Source organism: Cardiocondyla obscurior, linkage group LG19 (assembly GCF_019399895.1).
Source record: "Cardiocondyla obscurior isolate alpha-2009 linkage group LG19, Cobs3.1, whole genome shotgun sequence".
NCBI classification, from domain to species: Eukaryota; Metazoa; Arthropoda; class Insecta; order Hymenoptera; family Formicidae; genus Cardiocondyla; species Cardiocondyla obscurior.
The window spans coordinates 2,494,001-2,511,142 of record NC_091882.1 but is presented as its reverse complement, the minus strand read 5'-3'; the positions used below and the strand labels follow the sequence as shown (position 1 = coordinate 2,511,142).

The following is a 17,142-nucleotide window of genomic DNA, read 5'->3' as shown; positions in this document are numbered from 1 at the left end:
TTTCGGTCGGTCGTGCGCGTGCAAACGCATTTAAGTTCGGCAGGTGAGGTATTGCGCAAATTTATCAACATCGCTCACCCGCTTACGCCACTGTCATCGCCCTCCGCGAAAACGGATGCTGGGCGAAAGCGAGGGGCCCTTTAGAAAGTTAGTTACCCCGGCCGCTGCGGTTGTTTGATCAGAGAGCCGTACGAACGAGTCGTTAGCTGGTACGTGCCGCGATCGTATTTCCCCTCCCTCCATGTACGTTTCGGTGCGTGTCTTCGCGCACGCATTCTCGTATACGTGCACATACGCGCGTCGGTACCGGGCGAAAGAAAACAGAGCGAGAGAGAGATAGGTAGGAGGCACACAGATCACCGTCCGAGCACCGGGTGCATAAGTCTATACTTATGGGCTAGGTGGTAGATATGGAGCGGTCGATAATGATCCAATATACTGGTACATCCTCGTGAAGTAATTACAATGATGAGCGAACCGCTACCATCGGGCGCCCGAGCGAGCTCCTTCGGAGGCTAGGCGTTGAATCAAGACCCGTCCACCGCTGCCCCTTCGCGTCCCTTTCTCTGCCTCGCCCCACCTCATCATTGCGCTGACTTCTTGCTCCTTTCGCTGCTCTTCCTTGATCCTCTTCGCCTTACTCTTCTCTTCCCTCTTCCACCTTTCTCTCTCTCTCTCTCTTTCTCTTTCTCTATCTTCTTGCCTGCCTCTTCTCTTCTTCTTCTTATACTTCCATACAGCCGCCGGTCGCTACGGTGCATAGCACCGCAACAAGAGCAAACATCTCTTCGGGGTCGTCACGGGGCCACGGAGTCACGGTGGATGGATCTCTCTCGCTCCTTTCTCGATCCTCCGGAATTATCGCGGGGGCCAACGCGCGGGTTCATTTGGCCGGAAGTGCGTCATCAGCGGGGTATACGCGTTCGATAAAATTCTAAGGACCGTACGTCTAGAAGAAGTAGACGCCGGGAATCGAACTTCGCCGTCGGTTCTTATCTCGATGGTGCCACCGAGCGCACGGATGATTAGCTCCGATTCGTTCGCGCTTGTGCGCAACGGTGTTGTCATTGATCGATAGTACGGCCGATCGTTGCGTCAATTCGAAATAGAATCGCGCGATGGAAAATAATTGTATTATTATATTAATGCCGCGAGGACGGCGCGGATGGTAGCGATAGCAGAAGAGACGAACTAAAGGACGGCCGGGAAGGAAAAGATTAACTCGTGGTGGTTAAAGTTAATTGCGAAGCGATAATTGCGGACCGTGCTTCATGCATATGTATGGAATCGGACTACTGTTCGACGAGAAATATAATTTATACGATAAAACAGCTTGATTTTGATAGGAAAAAGATGAGAGGCTAGACGACGATAAGTAATAATTAGCGATACCATCGGAAACATCACGTTTATTTCGAGAAGCTCCAGTGATACTTTCGCTTTTATTATATTATACTTATTAGTCAACCGATTTCTATTTGCCTGGACATATAACATGTAATAACATCGTTGATAGTTATATTTTTTTTATTTCTGCGTTATTTTATTTCACGTTGCAATTTACACGTAAAAGCTTTAATGCAGAAGGCACGGGGTAGGAAAAAAAAAGTAGAGCGTTTTAACAAATAATGATGAAGATATGCGTGATGGACACTCGTAAAACCATCGTCGTCGGTCAACTCGAGCGCGAAGCATCCGCTCTGGCGTAAGTTCATTCATCGATTTTTTGCCGCGAAGAACCTGCTGCGAGCTAGATCGCTCGGCTCACCGGGAGCTGAGTACAGGCGATACGAAGTGTCTGATTAACGTTGATTTTTTGCAAGTGCCGCCGACCGTCCGACGCCTCGTCACAAGCCTCGCCTTCCCGGTCTTCTTTCCGGTCGTTTCGATTACGATCGATACGGTTGTCGAATCGAGCCACCCTACCTCATTCTCCGCGATGTCACGGCAAAGGTTTTTCGCGCTGATCTCCTTCTCCGAAAATCTCCGGTCGCCCCGAAATTGTATTCCTCGAAACGATATCGTTATTTCAATGCGCTCTCGCGGATAATTAGCCGCTGGCCTCCCCCAGCGGCGGCCGATAAAAGATCGCGCGAAATTAATCTAATTTTAGAAGAACGCGTTTAAAATTATCCGCGTTACAGTCGGCTCGCACGGAGGCACTCGCGTTATTCTCCAGCCGTTAGGGCAGTACTCCGGTTGCCTTTTAAATATGTATCGCGTCGCGAGGCGAGCCAGGGGCTTTCGTTCTCGGCTGAGCCTGTCATAATTTCCGTCCGCCAAGCTGAAGAGAATGGAGACGGTTGCGACGCCACTGTGAGCGCATCCGAGCAACAAGAGCACGCATAACGTAGATGCAACTCTCCGCAACACCGGATTGCCGAGGGCGCGCTCCTTCTCTGCAAGAACCGGAGGTGAAGGGGGCACATCGGAGACCACGAAGAGGGGCACGTCGGGGCAGGGGAGGGAAAGGAGGGGGGGGACACGGGGGAAGAGAGGTCGACCGGGATAAACATCTGAGCCCCGCCCGGCACCCGAGGCTGCACCTCTTGTTGCTCTTCTCTACTTTACCTCTCCTCTCTCATTTCTTCTTCTTCTTCTTCATCGTCGTCGTCGTCGTCGTCTTCTTCTGCCTCTTCTCTTTCAACTCCCTTCTCGTCCTTTTCCGTACTTCACTCTTTCTCTCTCCTCCCCCTCCCCCCGTCTTCGATGACCAGCACGCCCGGCATTATTAATCCTGGGTGCAGTTCGCGAGTGTCGATATGCGGCGTTTCGCGCGTCTCACATTTTACGGCGTTACGCCCCTTTCTGATTTCCTTAATTGTATTACATTTCTAAAACTTACTCGAGTCGAACCGTGAGACTCGTCAAACAAAGTACGCTCGATTAGCATCCGAGATGTCTCCCGAGTTTCCGCGAAATCGTTTACGGATCGGGCGTACGTCGTTGTTGAATGTTCACGTCATTTGGCGTCGTGTGCGTGATAACGCAGTGTCGAGAGAAGAGATAGATAGATATCTTCGCCGCTCGAACTCTCCTCTTTTCGCACGCGATACTTCACTTACATATCTATCTGACCTCGCTTCCGTCCATGTTTTTTTTTTTTTTTTATTAATTTTTTTTCCAAGTAACATTCGATAAGTTCGCTGTAGCAAAGCTCGCGAGAAAGGCGCGTTCTGTTCGACGCAAACTCCGATCTGGTCTACGTGTTCCGTTAATGCCGTAGCGGCTCGAGACGCACTCGGGCAACGTTTTCAAGCGTAAAATGTGCATGCCCGGTTTCGAAAATGCTACTCCGGAGATTAGACGTTCGCTTATTGGCACGTTGAAACCTCAAGTTTAACGCACGATATTATCGCGGCTCTTTAAGCAAGCGGCAAAAGAAATTGCGGCTCTAAAAATTCATCGTCCATCGTCCTTGAGACTTCATCCCGCCGAGAGTGAAATTATTGTGGGATTCCTCCGTGACGCACATACGCATTCTCACACTTTCGCGACTCCGAGGATTTCAGTCCGTACGCGTATTGAATAGTTTACGGCTTTTAAATAAGCGGCCCTTACTCGTTCCCAAACAATTTGCTCATACCGCAGATTGCTCGTAAATAAAGATAATCTATTCTACCCGGAAGATAAAAATCGGTTCGGTCTTTGCCAGTGGGGGCCACGGAACGGGGCAACCACCACCGACCGGGCCCAGCCGCCTCCTGGTGCGAGCGAGAGGAGCACGGGCGATCGAGGGGTCCGAAGACGAGGGGGGAAGAAGGGCAGCGAGAGGTGTTCCACCGACTCGTTCTTTCCGCGGGTGAATGCTCCTCCAGTTATTCATTTTTACGTCGCTCATTGCTCGGATTTTACGAGGCAAAAATTATGAAATTGCACTTTGTGCACCGTGCGTGCCCCTCTTTCCCTCACCTCGCCCCTCCCCGCGCGCGCTCGTTTCGCCACCCTCCGCGCGTTGCGCCTCTTTTTCTCGGCGATTATGCGTGGCCCCGCGGTTTCCGTCACGGCGACAGGCACCGTCGATTTCCTTAAGGATTTTCGGTACGTTTAATATTCAGACTCTCAGATTATTCGCGTGAGCTCATCGTCTCTTCCGTTCTCGATATTTTTAAAGCGGCTGGATCGAAGCATGACTGACCGTTCCGCTTATATAAAATCTTCTTCTTTTTTTTATACGTATATTTTTTTTTTCGTCGACGCCTCCATTCGACACCTGCATCTTTCCTTGACCTTTCAAGTGCACGCTCATCCGTCTGACCTTTACCACCGCTGATTCATCGGTATCTCGCGGCGTAACCTCGCGCGGTATAATCGTGCGTGTTCGTATTTATCATCTCGTTTATCGTATCGCGCCGGCCGACGATATTAATCGGCGCGAACACGGCCTTTCGACGATCCGAAAAACTCGGGAGCCCCTTTCATCTTAATTTACCGATCGTAGTTACGACGTCGGATATCATTCCTGCGATCTTGCGAATTAAGTGCGCGACGTCGATAATTTTTAATCCGTTACATTTTCAATTAATGTCTGTTAGATATATATTTCTTTTTATACGTATAATCTCTGTCGCTATCCGCATACGAGATGAAACACTCGCTTCTTTCTTTAGAACGTAGAGGAAATTGCTTCAGGGAACGAATTAGCTTTGGAATAGAATAAAGATAGCAGTATTTAATATTTCAAAATCCTTCCTTTATTAACATCTTGATTGACAGAAAATATTAATTATTTTTACATGTTCCTTCGATCGCTTTAATTACATCCCTTCGCGCAAGAAGTCTCGGTACAGAAATGCCCAGGCTGCGAAAACCAATGTCATATCTGCTAGCTAGCTTTTAACGCGGATGATTATGCCCCGTTGATAATCCCCGCGCCAATAGCTATCGCGGATAATTGCATGAAATGAGTTAGAATTACCGATAATTATACGGACGACGGACGTATCGCGGACGATGGATCGCTGAAAATAGCAAATTTCATATCGTTCCTTTCAATTAATGATCGAAAAACCGGGACAGGTGAGAGAGAATGATAAAGAGAACATGTGGTTCGCGGAGATATCGATCAGTGCCCCGATAGTTCATTGCCTCCGCGGTTTCCTGCATTCAAGGGGAAGGCGATTTGCGAACGTTGACGAGTAAATCGGTCCAGGGCGGTGAATGAATTCCGAGCTCGTACGCTCCGACGTTAATTCTCTCGCGCGGCTCCTCGGAGGATGCCGGTCGCGGCGTTTATATTCGACTCGAGGAGCAACTAATGCACGAAAGAATCGGCGGCGATCGGCCGCCGACGGAAAAAATTTAGCGAGAGGAGCGGCGGTAGGCGCGCGCGAAAGAAAAGAAGAGCGATTTCGATTAAATCGTCGAAACGATCGTCGGTGACCGTTTACTCGTTCGCCGTTTCGTCCCGTCGTCGCTCGTTCCGTCCGTCGCGGTGCTCGTTTTGCTGACGAACGTAAATTTCTCCACTCAACGGGACCGTAACTTCTCCGTACACGCGCGCACGAGCGGAGGCCATCGGGGTTCTCGTGCCGCACGCCAGAACGAGTCTATGAAATATGAGCACTTTTGATCCAGCATACCGTAATGAGAAAGGGGAATACCGCGAGCTGCTTTTTATCCCTCGAGATCCCTCGGTGCCTGCCTGCCGATGATGCCGCGGATGCTTGTCCCGGGGATCACGACGCTTTCCGATCGGCTAGGCGTAACCGTTCTATTAGCAGCTGTCAATAATCATCTCGGATATACAAAACTAACGTTTACTTATCGCAATATAATGTAATGATCGACGTGTATTATTCCAGTGATTATATTCGCGCGTCTCTCGTCGGCGGGGCCCCTGATTCTATTTCCATCGTGGCGGGTTTGCGTGCGTAAATATGTCGGAGATCTCGTACCGTTAGAAATTCGCCGACGATAACGAGAATATTATTTTACTTCTTCGCTAATCGAGCCACCCGTTCTTTTTACTTCAGCACGCGCTATTGTCGGCGTAAAGTTCTCGCGCGAGGTACACGGCGAAGTCTATCGGTAGCCGACAGCGAGAAGATATTGGAATATTATAAAGAGATGATACAGCCTAGTAAAATTCGATCCGACTTCGCGATATGCCGAAAGGAGTCTCGTTATCAACCGGTCCCATCTTATCAGGTCGGTGCAGCGTCGTCGGTAAATCATCGGGGTCCTTGGCGGGGCACCTTTAATTACCGGGCGTGCACGGAGAGGAAAGGGGGGAGGAGGGGGGGAAAAAAAAAATATGAAGACGTAATACGTTATCCGGTTGCCTTCCTCTCCCGGGTGTCTACCGGTAGATAGAGAGGCCGGTCCAGTTGATGCTAAGAGGCGTTGCTCATAAATAATGAACACGTATTCATGAACGCCACCGGTTACTTCGTCTCCGAGGATGAACCACCGCTAGGAACACGCGCTCAGCTAATCCGCGTCCGCGATTGGAAAAAAAAGCTGCCGTTTCAGAAACGCGAAAACGCTTTCCGTCAAGGATCCCCCCCTGAGATTTATGCGGTGCGAAACGAGGCGGTTCAAAGGCGCGCGTTTCCCCGTCGTTCATTCACGAGAAAATGGATTTGAATAGCAGACGGTACGGCCGCGCGCTCGGCCGTTGGTATTTATTTGGCTCTGACAAGTCGTGAGAATGGTGCATATTGGTAATCGTGCGATTTGATTATTCGACGCTGGGTGAGGTAACGTTAATTGTTAAAAGTTTATTCGACTTCGAAGAAATTGAATTTACTGCGGATATTTTAGAATGCATTTATGTAGTAAGTTATCGTTAAAAATTTTCATGCCGCTTGGCTCTGCATCGTTACGGCCGGGGGTCGATCGTTAGATTTTTAATCGGCGGGAGTGCGCTAATTAATTCTTACGAGTGGGCTGACGGACGCCGGCCCCGGTATACACAAGGACGACCGTATCGATCCAGCCGAACGATTAATACATCCCGTTGCGAGCGCGCGCGCGTACGGCAAAGTGCGGAGGAGGTCGACGGACCGTTTAATCGCCCGATAGTTCTACAGGGAAAGAAAATGGCCGAGGTGGTAATCGCTACCTGCGGAAGCCCGCGATCGACGCCAGATAGGATACCAATATAATGCGCCGTCCATCGGGACGTTTCGACGAGCGTACGCTCCGTCCTTCGTTCTCGAATAATCTCGCGGAGCGGATATCTAAACGAGGTGCTCGAAGCACAGCCTCCGGGCCGGCGCGTACGGATACGTACGCACATATAATAAACCCGACGTGTGTAGAAGTGCTCTTTCTCTCCCGAGTGATATATATCGGGCGCGATATATCGTCCTTGATGGTACACCTCGCAAGCCGGGGCGAACTACCAGTCGTTGCGCCTGGGCCGCGGACTCGCCGGACGGCCGGCGCGGCGTCTCGCCCTCGCGAAACAATATGATGGTTAACGTAACAAGCTCTCATCTTGCCTCTACACGTTAGGTACCCCACTGCGGCACAGAATTCCGAACATGTTCGGACACCTAAGGCGACGCTCCCAGAATAATCTCCGGGATAATACGTTCCCTCGCTTCGACGATGTTGTAGGATTCCCCGGGGGTGCCGCGTAATTATTGTTAATCCAGGCGGATGGATAGGACGCGACTTTCGAGTGAATAGAATCGGAGTTCCGGAATAATTTTTGTTAGTATTATTTATTCGTCTATTAGCGCGGGCGACGAGGCGGTATTTTTGTAATTCGTCGACGATTATTATTTCTACGTAATTTATTATTTTTCTTACTTTTGTTTTATAAAAATAATACGTTTAACGAGAATCGCGAAGAAAATAAGATCGCGGAGTCGACGATATTGTTTTATGAGTAAAGAAACGGTGGGATACAAGCAAGCGAGATGCTCGCGTCTTGTTTCACTCCGATGTAGCGTCCACCTAGACTGCTATACGAGCCACGACCGATTACAGTCGCGAAGGAAGACGTAGCATTGATAGCTGGACGTTGAACGACGTGCTTGGGAGGAAGCTTTGTGAGACAATTTACCGTCAAGTTCTATCAATGATCTCGGGAAGCGCCTGGAATTCAATGACTGTTCTTCCGATCTTTCCCTCGTAAGTGCGTCCAAATATGGAGCTTACGCAGAGAGCATCCCGATTACCCGTAATCGGTAGTCGAAGTACGCAGAAAATAGTACGTCTTCTCGGCTTTTATCTTTATTTGCGTTGGATATTTTATATATATTAAACTTTCCGTGCGTAATTTAGTTTTTTATTCCCGGCGATCGTCAGAATGTGCGTGAGCCCTTCGGGGGACTTTTATCCCGTTCTCTCGCTTCCATGCTCGTCTCATCGCCGTCGTTTTACGACGCGAGAAAATCATCTCAAATTTTTCTCTATTTTTTTTTTTCTTTTTCTTTTTCTTTCCCGGGTGGAATCGCCGCACCGACACTGATCGTCGCGACAGATTACACCGGTAGCGGCCTAAGTCAGCTCTCGGTCCCGAGTACTTCGTTGATTCCTACTCCTTGCGTTACCACCGCGATTCACCTCCGCCACTACCACCGTCGCCTCCACCACCATAAGCACCACCACCACCGCTGTCACTGTCGCGGTCGCCCAGCATCACCACCTTCGTTCCACCACCACGGTTTACTCCGGGCTACCACCTCTTTTGCGAGGCACTCGCCATGTGACTGACTCCCCTTCTCCGTTGACGAGTGGAGGGCCTGCCTACCTGCCGCCCGTTGCCCCGCTCCCATTACAACGCGGACTCTCGCGGCAGGTGCACCAACCTAAGTGCCACTCCGCTTATCTGTGTGTGCGCGCCTACCAAGGCAAAAGAGTAGTAGTGTCCGGTGGTCAGATTCTTCCCTCTCTTTCTCTTTCTTCTTTTCCACCCTCCCTCTCTTTCTCCTTTGCCTCGTCCTTTTCTCCGCCGGCTATCTCTTCTTTTTTCCCTCTATCTATCCCCCTACCTGCGTGTCCCCCGTCTCTTTCTTTCTACCTCCCCCCTCCCCGCTGTCTCTCTCTCTATCCGTCTATCCTCTTCGACATCACTTCACGCAGCAGTGCCGTGTTGTAGTGTCGTGTCATCCCGCGGTACGTCAACGATCCTCCTGGACTGAAGGCAAGGATCGGCCGGGTCGAAGAGAGTACCCTCTGCGATTACCGGGTGCCGGTCGCTCGCCGGTCTGCAATAGGGTGAGGAAAGGTGCAAGTCGCGGTCACCGTACAGGTGAAAAGAAGTGATATACCGATGGTACGCGTGTTATCTCGACGCCGATAAACGAGAATTTTTACGACGAACCCACCCGCTGTAATATTTAGATGCGAGAATTCTGGTGCATCCGTTTTCGATTCGAGCGATAGAAAAGAAAATTCTACGTTGGTGATATTTTCTGCGGTAGAAGGAAGTAAAAGAAAAGAGAAAAAAAAATAAGAGGAAAAAATTCTGTCATGATTGAGCTTGTTAAGAGTGATTCGGGAGAGAGATCGACGTACATATCGTACCGATTTTTAATATCCGCGTAACTGCACGGCCTAATGATTGCGTTTACGAGTGAAAAAAGGTGAGAGAACGAGTCGTCGTCTGGCGATAATTCGAGACTAGATTGTGATCCCAGAAGGCACTTATTATCGGACGGGCGACAAGGCGCGTGGAGGAAGGGGAACATTCGGTGAAGGTGTCAAACGTCGGCGGCACCTCATTGACATTTTCGTGACATTTAGTGCGCGATTCGAGCCGTGTGTCGGACCACCTTTTCGTGTAACACGCGTGTCTCCTTCGCTGTTACACGACGGCGAGATCTCGCGGGGAGCCCGTCGTAGGAAAGCGACGTGATGCGCCGGAGAAGACAGCAGTGCGCGTCGGAAAGGAAGTGAAGCGAGGACCGGGCGAGCCGATGACGCGTCCTGCGTGCCTTATCGCCGGTGGAACCGGAGCGCGGTGACAGCAAAGACTCATCCAGGGGACTTATCTGCCTCTCGGAATTCTTCGGTTGCACGTGCACGACGTAGAATACGAATAGCCGCGGACGAGCACGTTTCCCGCGGACGTCCGCTCCCTTGAGTCGGGACGAGAAACGAAACGAGATCCTCGGAACGAGGGCCTACCCGTAGACGTCGAGCCGTTGCGAAGCAACAGGTGGTTTACATTCGAAGATCGCCGATCGAGGTTCTCCTGCGACTTCCGCCAGGCAGAATCGGTTGCCTTTCATTCGATTCGAGGTTGACGCTGATAGCCAAACTGGACATTCTTACCGCCACGTCGGGAAGAACGGAGTGGAGATGTCCGCGGGTCGCTGAGAGAATGAGGGAGCTGGACACGGAGAGCCCTGTCGTCTGGCCGGCCTGGTGTTATACTGGTAAGTCGTATACTCGATAAAAGAAAAGGAAGAAAGAGATAAAAAGAAATTAATATGATATACGATGATGTTAATATCGTCATCTGCAACGACTATGCGACGATTTCTTTATGAAAACACGTGCTTTTTGTTGAATATTTTTCAAGTATTATTTGAGAGACCCTGCTGCTATGTTTTGACGCTACACGAGATATATTGATTCGCGAGCGTGATGCATTTTGTACGAGTATACGGTGGTCAGCGAAATTATAACTAGTCGTAGCGTAACAGAACGCAAAGCGCCGTAGCGGTTTGAGAAAAGTTATGAAACACGCGTACGCAAGTAGGTGTCACGCGGCACCTTTGGAATTCGTACTCTATTACTTCATCCGCGTCTCAAATGACAGACGAAAGACAAATATCAAATTGAATGAGAAAGCGCGGGGCACGGTGTCGCGTTTCTGTTCTTTAAATTATTTTAACGAAGCGATTAAAATTCCTGATTATCATAATTAATTGGCGTCTAATTTAGAAATATACACATGTCGCGTCGTGTCGATTACATATATTTCTATATCGCGATTACATTTTTTTTTCTTTTTTTTATTGGTAATAATGAGAGAATTAAGTGCAGGAAAAAAAAGGCGACGCTGACACGAGCTCGCAGAAATTGATACTCGATTAAGAAATACGACAATGAAGTGTTTCACGGCGTTCGTATGTCGATCAGATCTTAATTTCTCGGAAGTTACTCGCCGCGCGATATCGCTCTAATGTCAATAAACTTATTTCGAGCATCGTGTAACACGAGCGCCATCGAGTAAGCAGAATTCCAATGCTAAAAAACAGCAGCTTGGATTTTAAATCAAACAGAAGTTCGTATTTATTTTTGTTCGGTGAAATTTTTTTTTCCCTTTTTTTTCTTTTCTTTTTTTTTTTTTACCTCTTACCTGACTTTGTTTTCTTTGCGCGATAGCTCACGATTAAATTATGATAATATCTATCTCGCTAATTTAGGGTCCTAATGGATTCGTCCCATATTTATAATATAGTAAAGAGAAATATGCGAGGGTCACGGGTGCCTTTTCGGAAAGTGGTTTTTTATCGCGTCTTATCGGGCCAAACTTCTTAATTTCGAAGCGCTCTGCTACCTGCGCTCCGTCGCCGCTTCTCGTTTCGCCGGCGCAGAAATTTGCCCGGTTTTTCGTTAACGAGACGACCTCTCCGAGACACGAGAACAAATCGCGGAGGGTGTAATTATGGTGCTCGATCTCGACAATTAGGAACTCTTGGAAGCTGTCAGTAGCGAAATAAGGGCCACTTAGCTTCCGCAACTTTCGGTAGTTTTATCTCGCCCAATCAACGCGGCATTATTCGTCGGTGTCTTCTAATTAAGGGGGTAATTCGCCGAGCTTTTCCTATTCGGGATTCTCGGCAAAAATGTCGCCGCTAATCGCCGAGCGATCGATTACTTTGGAGAAAACTAGGCGCGTTTATTGTTCGACTGCCGACTCGGAGCAGCGTAGCGAAATTAGAATTTGGTGACAGAATCGATCCCGTAGGACGGTATAAATTGAGATAATGGCAAAAGACGGTTCTGCGGACGTGCCATTCTCGTTGCAACCGCTAATGTGATTACCGTGGTCGACAGAAAGTTGACATTGTTTCGCGTCGGCAAAACGAATCGTTTAATATCGCCGCAGAAATCCATTTTCGGAATCTGTGATTAGCGAGAGCCGTAATTATTACCGGAAAAATATATTACTAATCGTTTGCCGTCTATTTTTGCATTTAATAATATTAATATCCTGCGCAATATAAATAAAATTAATTTAAACGTTTTTTTTCTTTTTTTTTTTTCTTGCGGTATTAATCTATAATTAATTATTCACTTATTTGCTTTAGTAATTTATTGTACTTATTAATTATTTTATCTATTGATATAATAACTCGTATTTCTGAATGACAGAGTCGTGAGTGATTAATTTAAATATCCTCCTCGGTTTCTTAATCTCTGCGATTAAATTTTCTCAACGGCTATTTAATGCCGCGGCCTCTCGTACAAGCATATTCACGTGTTCTGTCAAAACCGCGACGTATAGGAGCCATGTGGAGAAAGTTATAAATCACGATAACAATTATTGATGCCAGTGCACTCTCGCGACTCTTCAATTATGACGATATTATCATCATTAAGTTAAGTAATCGTATCCTTGTTATCGCCGCTTATATTTCAAACTAACAATCAACGTCATTATCTTCTAACGAGTATAATTAGCTTTTTCCATCTCTCTCTCCCTAACGCGACGTATCGCTCTTCTTAATTTTGACCAAGAGATATTTTTTTTATCTCTTTTCTTTTCTTACGTCCGACGGGATTTACGAAATGTACATTGGACGGAATGATGGGCGGGGAATGTTTTCAATATCTCGAAATGTTCAGTTGCGTCGTCGAGGCACGGCCTCGTCACTTTCGTGACTTATCGTCGTCCGAGCATTCCCGGCCAGGTTTCCCGGGATCGCGGTACTCGCTGGCTGCTTTATCTTGTTATCGAAGGCGCCGTTTAAGGCCCCGTGCGTCGAACAGTCGAAAGGATCACGGCGCTCGCGCAGCTTCAGCTTCAGCCTTCGCTTTCCGTCAAGGTACAGGCCGATTTACCGGTCCCTCTCGCAACCCACCGGTAGCGTTCTCCGGCACGTTCTAGTCGTCGTCGTTGTCATCCTACGGATTGCCATTGTCAGAGTTAAATATTAGCTGTCGCTTAAAGTACAAACGCGATTACGCTCGCGGCGGTTCGTTTGTACATCTGCCCATCGGCCAGCGTCTTATTTATGGACCACAAACCATTGGCCTCTGTTTCCGACTGTCATTTTCTTAGGATCTTCTTCTCCCTGCCGATTCGTCGGGATTCGCTCTCGGTAGATCCCGTGCGTGATTATACGCGACGTTTTTAGTTTTTATTGTCTCCGAGGTCTAACGAGGTTTGTCATTCTAAAGATAATGAGCTGCCCGTCTCCGGCGCGTTAACCGTGTCGCGTATTTAATTTTAATGCAGTTGGAATTATAGTTACGACATTGAGACTAAAAGTGTGTAATTATATTAATTGAACATTACATAATTAATTATATGCGTACGAATAATTTCGGAGAAAATAAGGGATCGAACTTTTAGCAAGCTTAGTTACGAAAAATTTATCTGTCGAATTACGAGAAAATTACGAGATAAAAAAAAAATGAAAGAGAAAGAAAATAATTGAAAGAACTGTAGAGAAAACAGCAGCAAGGAATTTGTTAAAATCATCCCTCGCTCAAGAGACTAATAGACTCGCCATTATGACGGAAGCGGGAACCGCCTTAAAATTGCATCGCGAGGGTTTCTAATCGTGTTTCCTTCGAGACAAAGGGCATCAGCCGTGGTCGAGGATGCGCCTAGGGAGAGACAAGGAAGTGGTGAAAGGGAGAGATGAGGACGAGGAAGAAGGTGAAACAAAGAGAAAGGCATAGAAAGGGCAAGGCGGGCGAGGGGAAACGTGAAAAAGTGGCAGACCGCGTCGAGCTCGTTCAAGGTGGGAACAAAAGCCACCTCTTCTTCTTGCTCGTCTTCTTCTTGCTTTTCTTCCACCGCTTCGTCCACAAAGCTTTCTTCGAGAGAATGAGGGAGAAAAACGGAGAGAAAGAGGACGAAAGAGACGGAGAGGGAAGGGGAGGCTCCGCGCTACGTAGAGGGCTCGCTACGGGATAAACCATTGTGACTTTTTGCACGTATGAAAAACCACAAACCACTGACGTTATTTCGCGGCCGCGAACACGAAGAAGAGAGTCTCTCTTCCCTTCTCGGCCACGGAGTCCAAACCGCGTAGATAATACCCGGGAACCCTGCGCCCTCCCCGCTCCTACGCTGGTTACCCTCGTCCATCCGCGATCCGGTCTGTCCTTTGATTCGATTTCTTTTTTCGGCGGTACCGCAGAATCGCGCCTCGGAATGATGCTCTCGTTTGATCGACCATCGTGGTCGAATTGACCGCAACGACGAGGTCATTACGGTGTCATTTATCGGCAGGTGCGTACAAGGTATCGATTTGATAAACAGCGAATCGCAATTCGCAATCGCTACAAAACTGAAGTAGGAAAAAAAAAGAAAGAAATAAAAAAAAAACAAGTAAAACGATACTTAAAGCTGGATGAGATTACTAGTAGTCGCGTTAAAATAAAATACATACACGTAGCAGGCTGGATATTTTATTCTCGATATTAATGAATAAATTAAAATTTTATTGGGAATGGCATTTAGCTGCAACAAGTTTTGATTAAACTTCGATCAAGTTTAATTCAATTTTTTTTTTCTTTTCTTTCTTATTTTTTTTTATCGCGGTCAGCCAGCTTCCGAATCGCCTTCTTCGAAGTACCTAAATGGATGTGATCCGCGCCTCCGTTCGTACCTCCTCCGCTCCTCGTTCTCCTTCTCTTCCATCGCGGCGACACGCGCGCGTCCAACGAGTCCTCAGGCCTGTCGTTCCAACAGGTGACAGGGGGAGTCCTTAATCGCGTCATGACGTTTTCATATCGGAAATCGCCCGAGTCACGTCGCTTAATTGCCCGTGCGAATTATTGAATGCCGGAGCGCCGGCCGATTGCGTTCACGGCACGCGTTTATCTTTCGGGAAACACTTCGGCACACTCGTGAATCGGAAGAGAGAGAGCGGGTGTCTACCTGACATTATTATTAACGCGCCAGGACGAGTGAGGACGAGTGGCGGGTTTACTGTCGATAACGAGCCATCGAGGAGAAGACGAGTTCTCCATTCAGTTCAGACCGGACGCCTCGAAAAATCTCAACCGACAAATGACAGATGGTCACGGCTCTCTACAACGGAGAGGAAAGGAATCTATCGCGGGGGGCGGGAGGGGAAAGGGGGTGGGAAACGCGCGGATGAGAGGAGTGCTGAAGCACAATAAACAATCCCGCGGGCATTATTCGGCTGGCTGTAAAAATATATGTAGGTCGACGTCTGGACGATGACGATTAAGGAAGTCCTAGCCCTCCCTTTCTATTAAGTGTAACGTTTATTTATTTAATCAACACGTTGTTTATTTGTGCACGCTTCCTCGACGCGCATGACGGTTATAATAACGTTGCATTATGCGTAGAAATTGCATTTTCACTTCGCCATGTTCACCGATGTTTTTTCGATAGCAGCCTCTAACGTGACATAGTAAGATTATGTACGTAGGATTTTTATATCGTGCGTTTTATTAACGAGAAATTTCAAAATTTGCAAGCCAGCTGCCTTTTTTTTCTTTTCTTTTTTTTTTTTTAAGAAAACGACGACACATTCCATTTACGTAAGAAGTTACGATAAGTGAATTAAAAATAGCAGACGCATTTGAGCTTACGAGCTAAATAAAGCAGAATAATCGTCGGAATAATAATGATCGGCGGTGAAGATGTGCGTGAATTAAGGAGCGCGATATTATTCCAAACGATTCTGAGATATCGGCGTCGATAATTTAGATAAAAATAGCTTCGTTAATTTTACCTTTCGCCTGTCTGGTACCATTTGTTCAGGTGACCTGTGAAAAAAACAGGTCCCGCGAGAACGGTGCTCGGAATTGAGTTACGTGCAAAGTAATAGTCGATGCCGAATCGTTCTCGACGTTGGCGCAAAGTTCTGGTTATCATTAAACTCGGAGAGTATATTAAACTTTTTATTTAAAAAAGAAAATTAATTTTGTAATGAGATAAATTTACAGTTGCATATAATTTGAAATGGGAATTAATACGATTCTCGCGAGAGGCGCATAGGAAAGTTTTCGATTGAGCAGTTGCTATGCATTTCACTCTCGCACGGCCACCGATACGTTCTATGAAAATGCAAATGAGACACGGGGACTCTCTCGCGCGCGCAGATAACATCTTTTGCGATTCACTGTCGCTGTTGATCTCCACGAATGTGGGTAACGCTCTAATCGCGGTAGCAAATCTCATACGTGCGAATTATCTGCCGAGATCATCATTGATCAAAGTGGTTTGAATAAGAACGAGTTCGGTGGATATTCCCGTAAGCTCCATTCCAGTTTTAATCGCAATAACGTACAAAGTCCTACCTAAAAAAAAAAACAAAAAAAAAAAACAAAAAGAAAAGAAATTATTAATTTAAAACTAAACTAAAATTTTACTTTAGTTTCCGATATATTGATTAGCAATGCGAAGCCTATGATTTTTGACGATGTGTAGTTTTTAATCTGCTCGAACGAAATCATGCGGAGAATAAAGTCGAGCCGAAGTCAGTCAAAGGCATATTTGTGTCGAACCGCGCGGGATCGATCGATTCCGAGTATCTTCAAACATTGTGCTAGCGTGCCTGTCTACCAGCTACGAGACCTTTAGCGTTGTATCGTTGATGGCGTGTCGGTATGACGATCCAGACGAGACGTCAATGGAATATAAAGCACCGTCCTTCTTTGCAGCAAATGCAGACAGATAATCTGGCGCGGCTTATAATTCGCTCCGCGTCGAGTACATTCTTAAGTTCGTTCGCGTCAAGTTCAATCGGAATACACGCGTTTGGCTCTGGATATCAATTTTCGTACGTAATGAAATACTGATTAATGCACCGCACGATCGGAATTCACGACATTTGGCAACATTAGCTACACATTAGGTACAAAAGTTACATTAAAATACACTTGATTAAAAATCTAAGAAGTCGTTCAGTAGGACGACTATAGTCGGGATGCAACCGTGAACGTAGAAAGGAAAAAAAAAAAAATTATTGAGCGGCGAAATGTAAAAGGCAGAAGCGGGACGGGAAAGAAGTATCGAAG

The 17,142-nt window shown here is 47.3% G+C and overlaps 1 protein-coding gene across 3 annotated transcripts in view; it reads left to right on the top strand.

The window, feature by feature from the left end:
* LOC139109890 (uncharacterized) overlaps positions 1-17,142 on the top strand; it is a 109,442-nt gene that overhangs the window by 21,605 nt on the left and 70,695 nt on the right. The window contains exon 3 of one of the 3 annotated variants that reach the window (XM_070669305.1): positions 8,438-10,337. The exons of the other annotated variants lie outside the window; for them this stretch is intronic. Within the exon in view, the coding sequence (XP_070525406.1) occupies positions 10,283-10,337 (55 nt within the window). The 5' untranslated portion in view covers positions 8,438-10,282. The remainder of the gene's footprint in view (positions 1-8,437; positions 10,338-17,142) is intronic. 3 annotated transcript variants of the gene reach the window in all.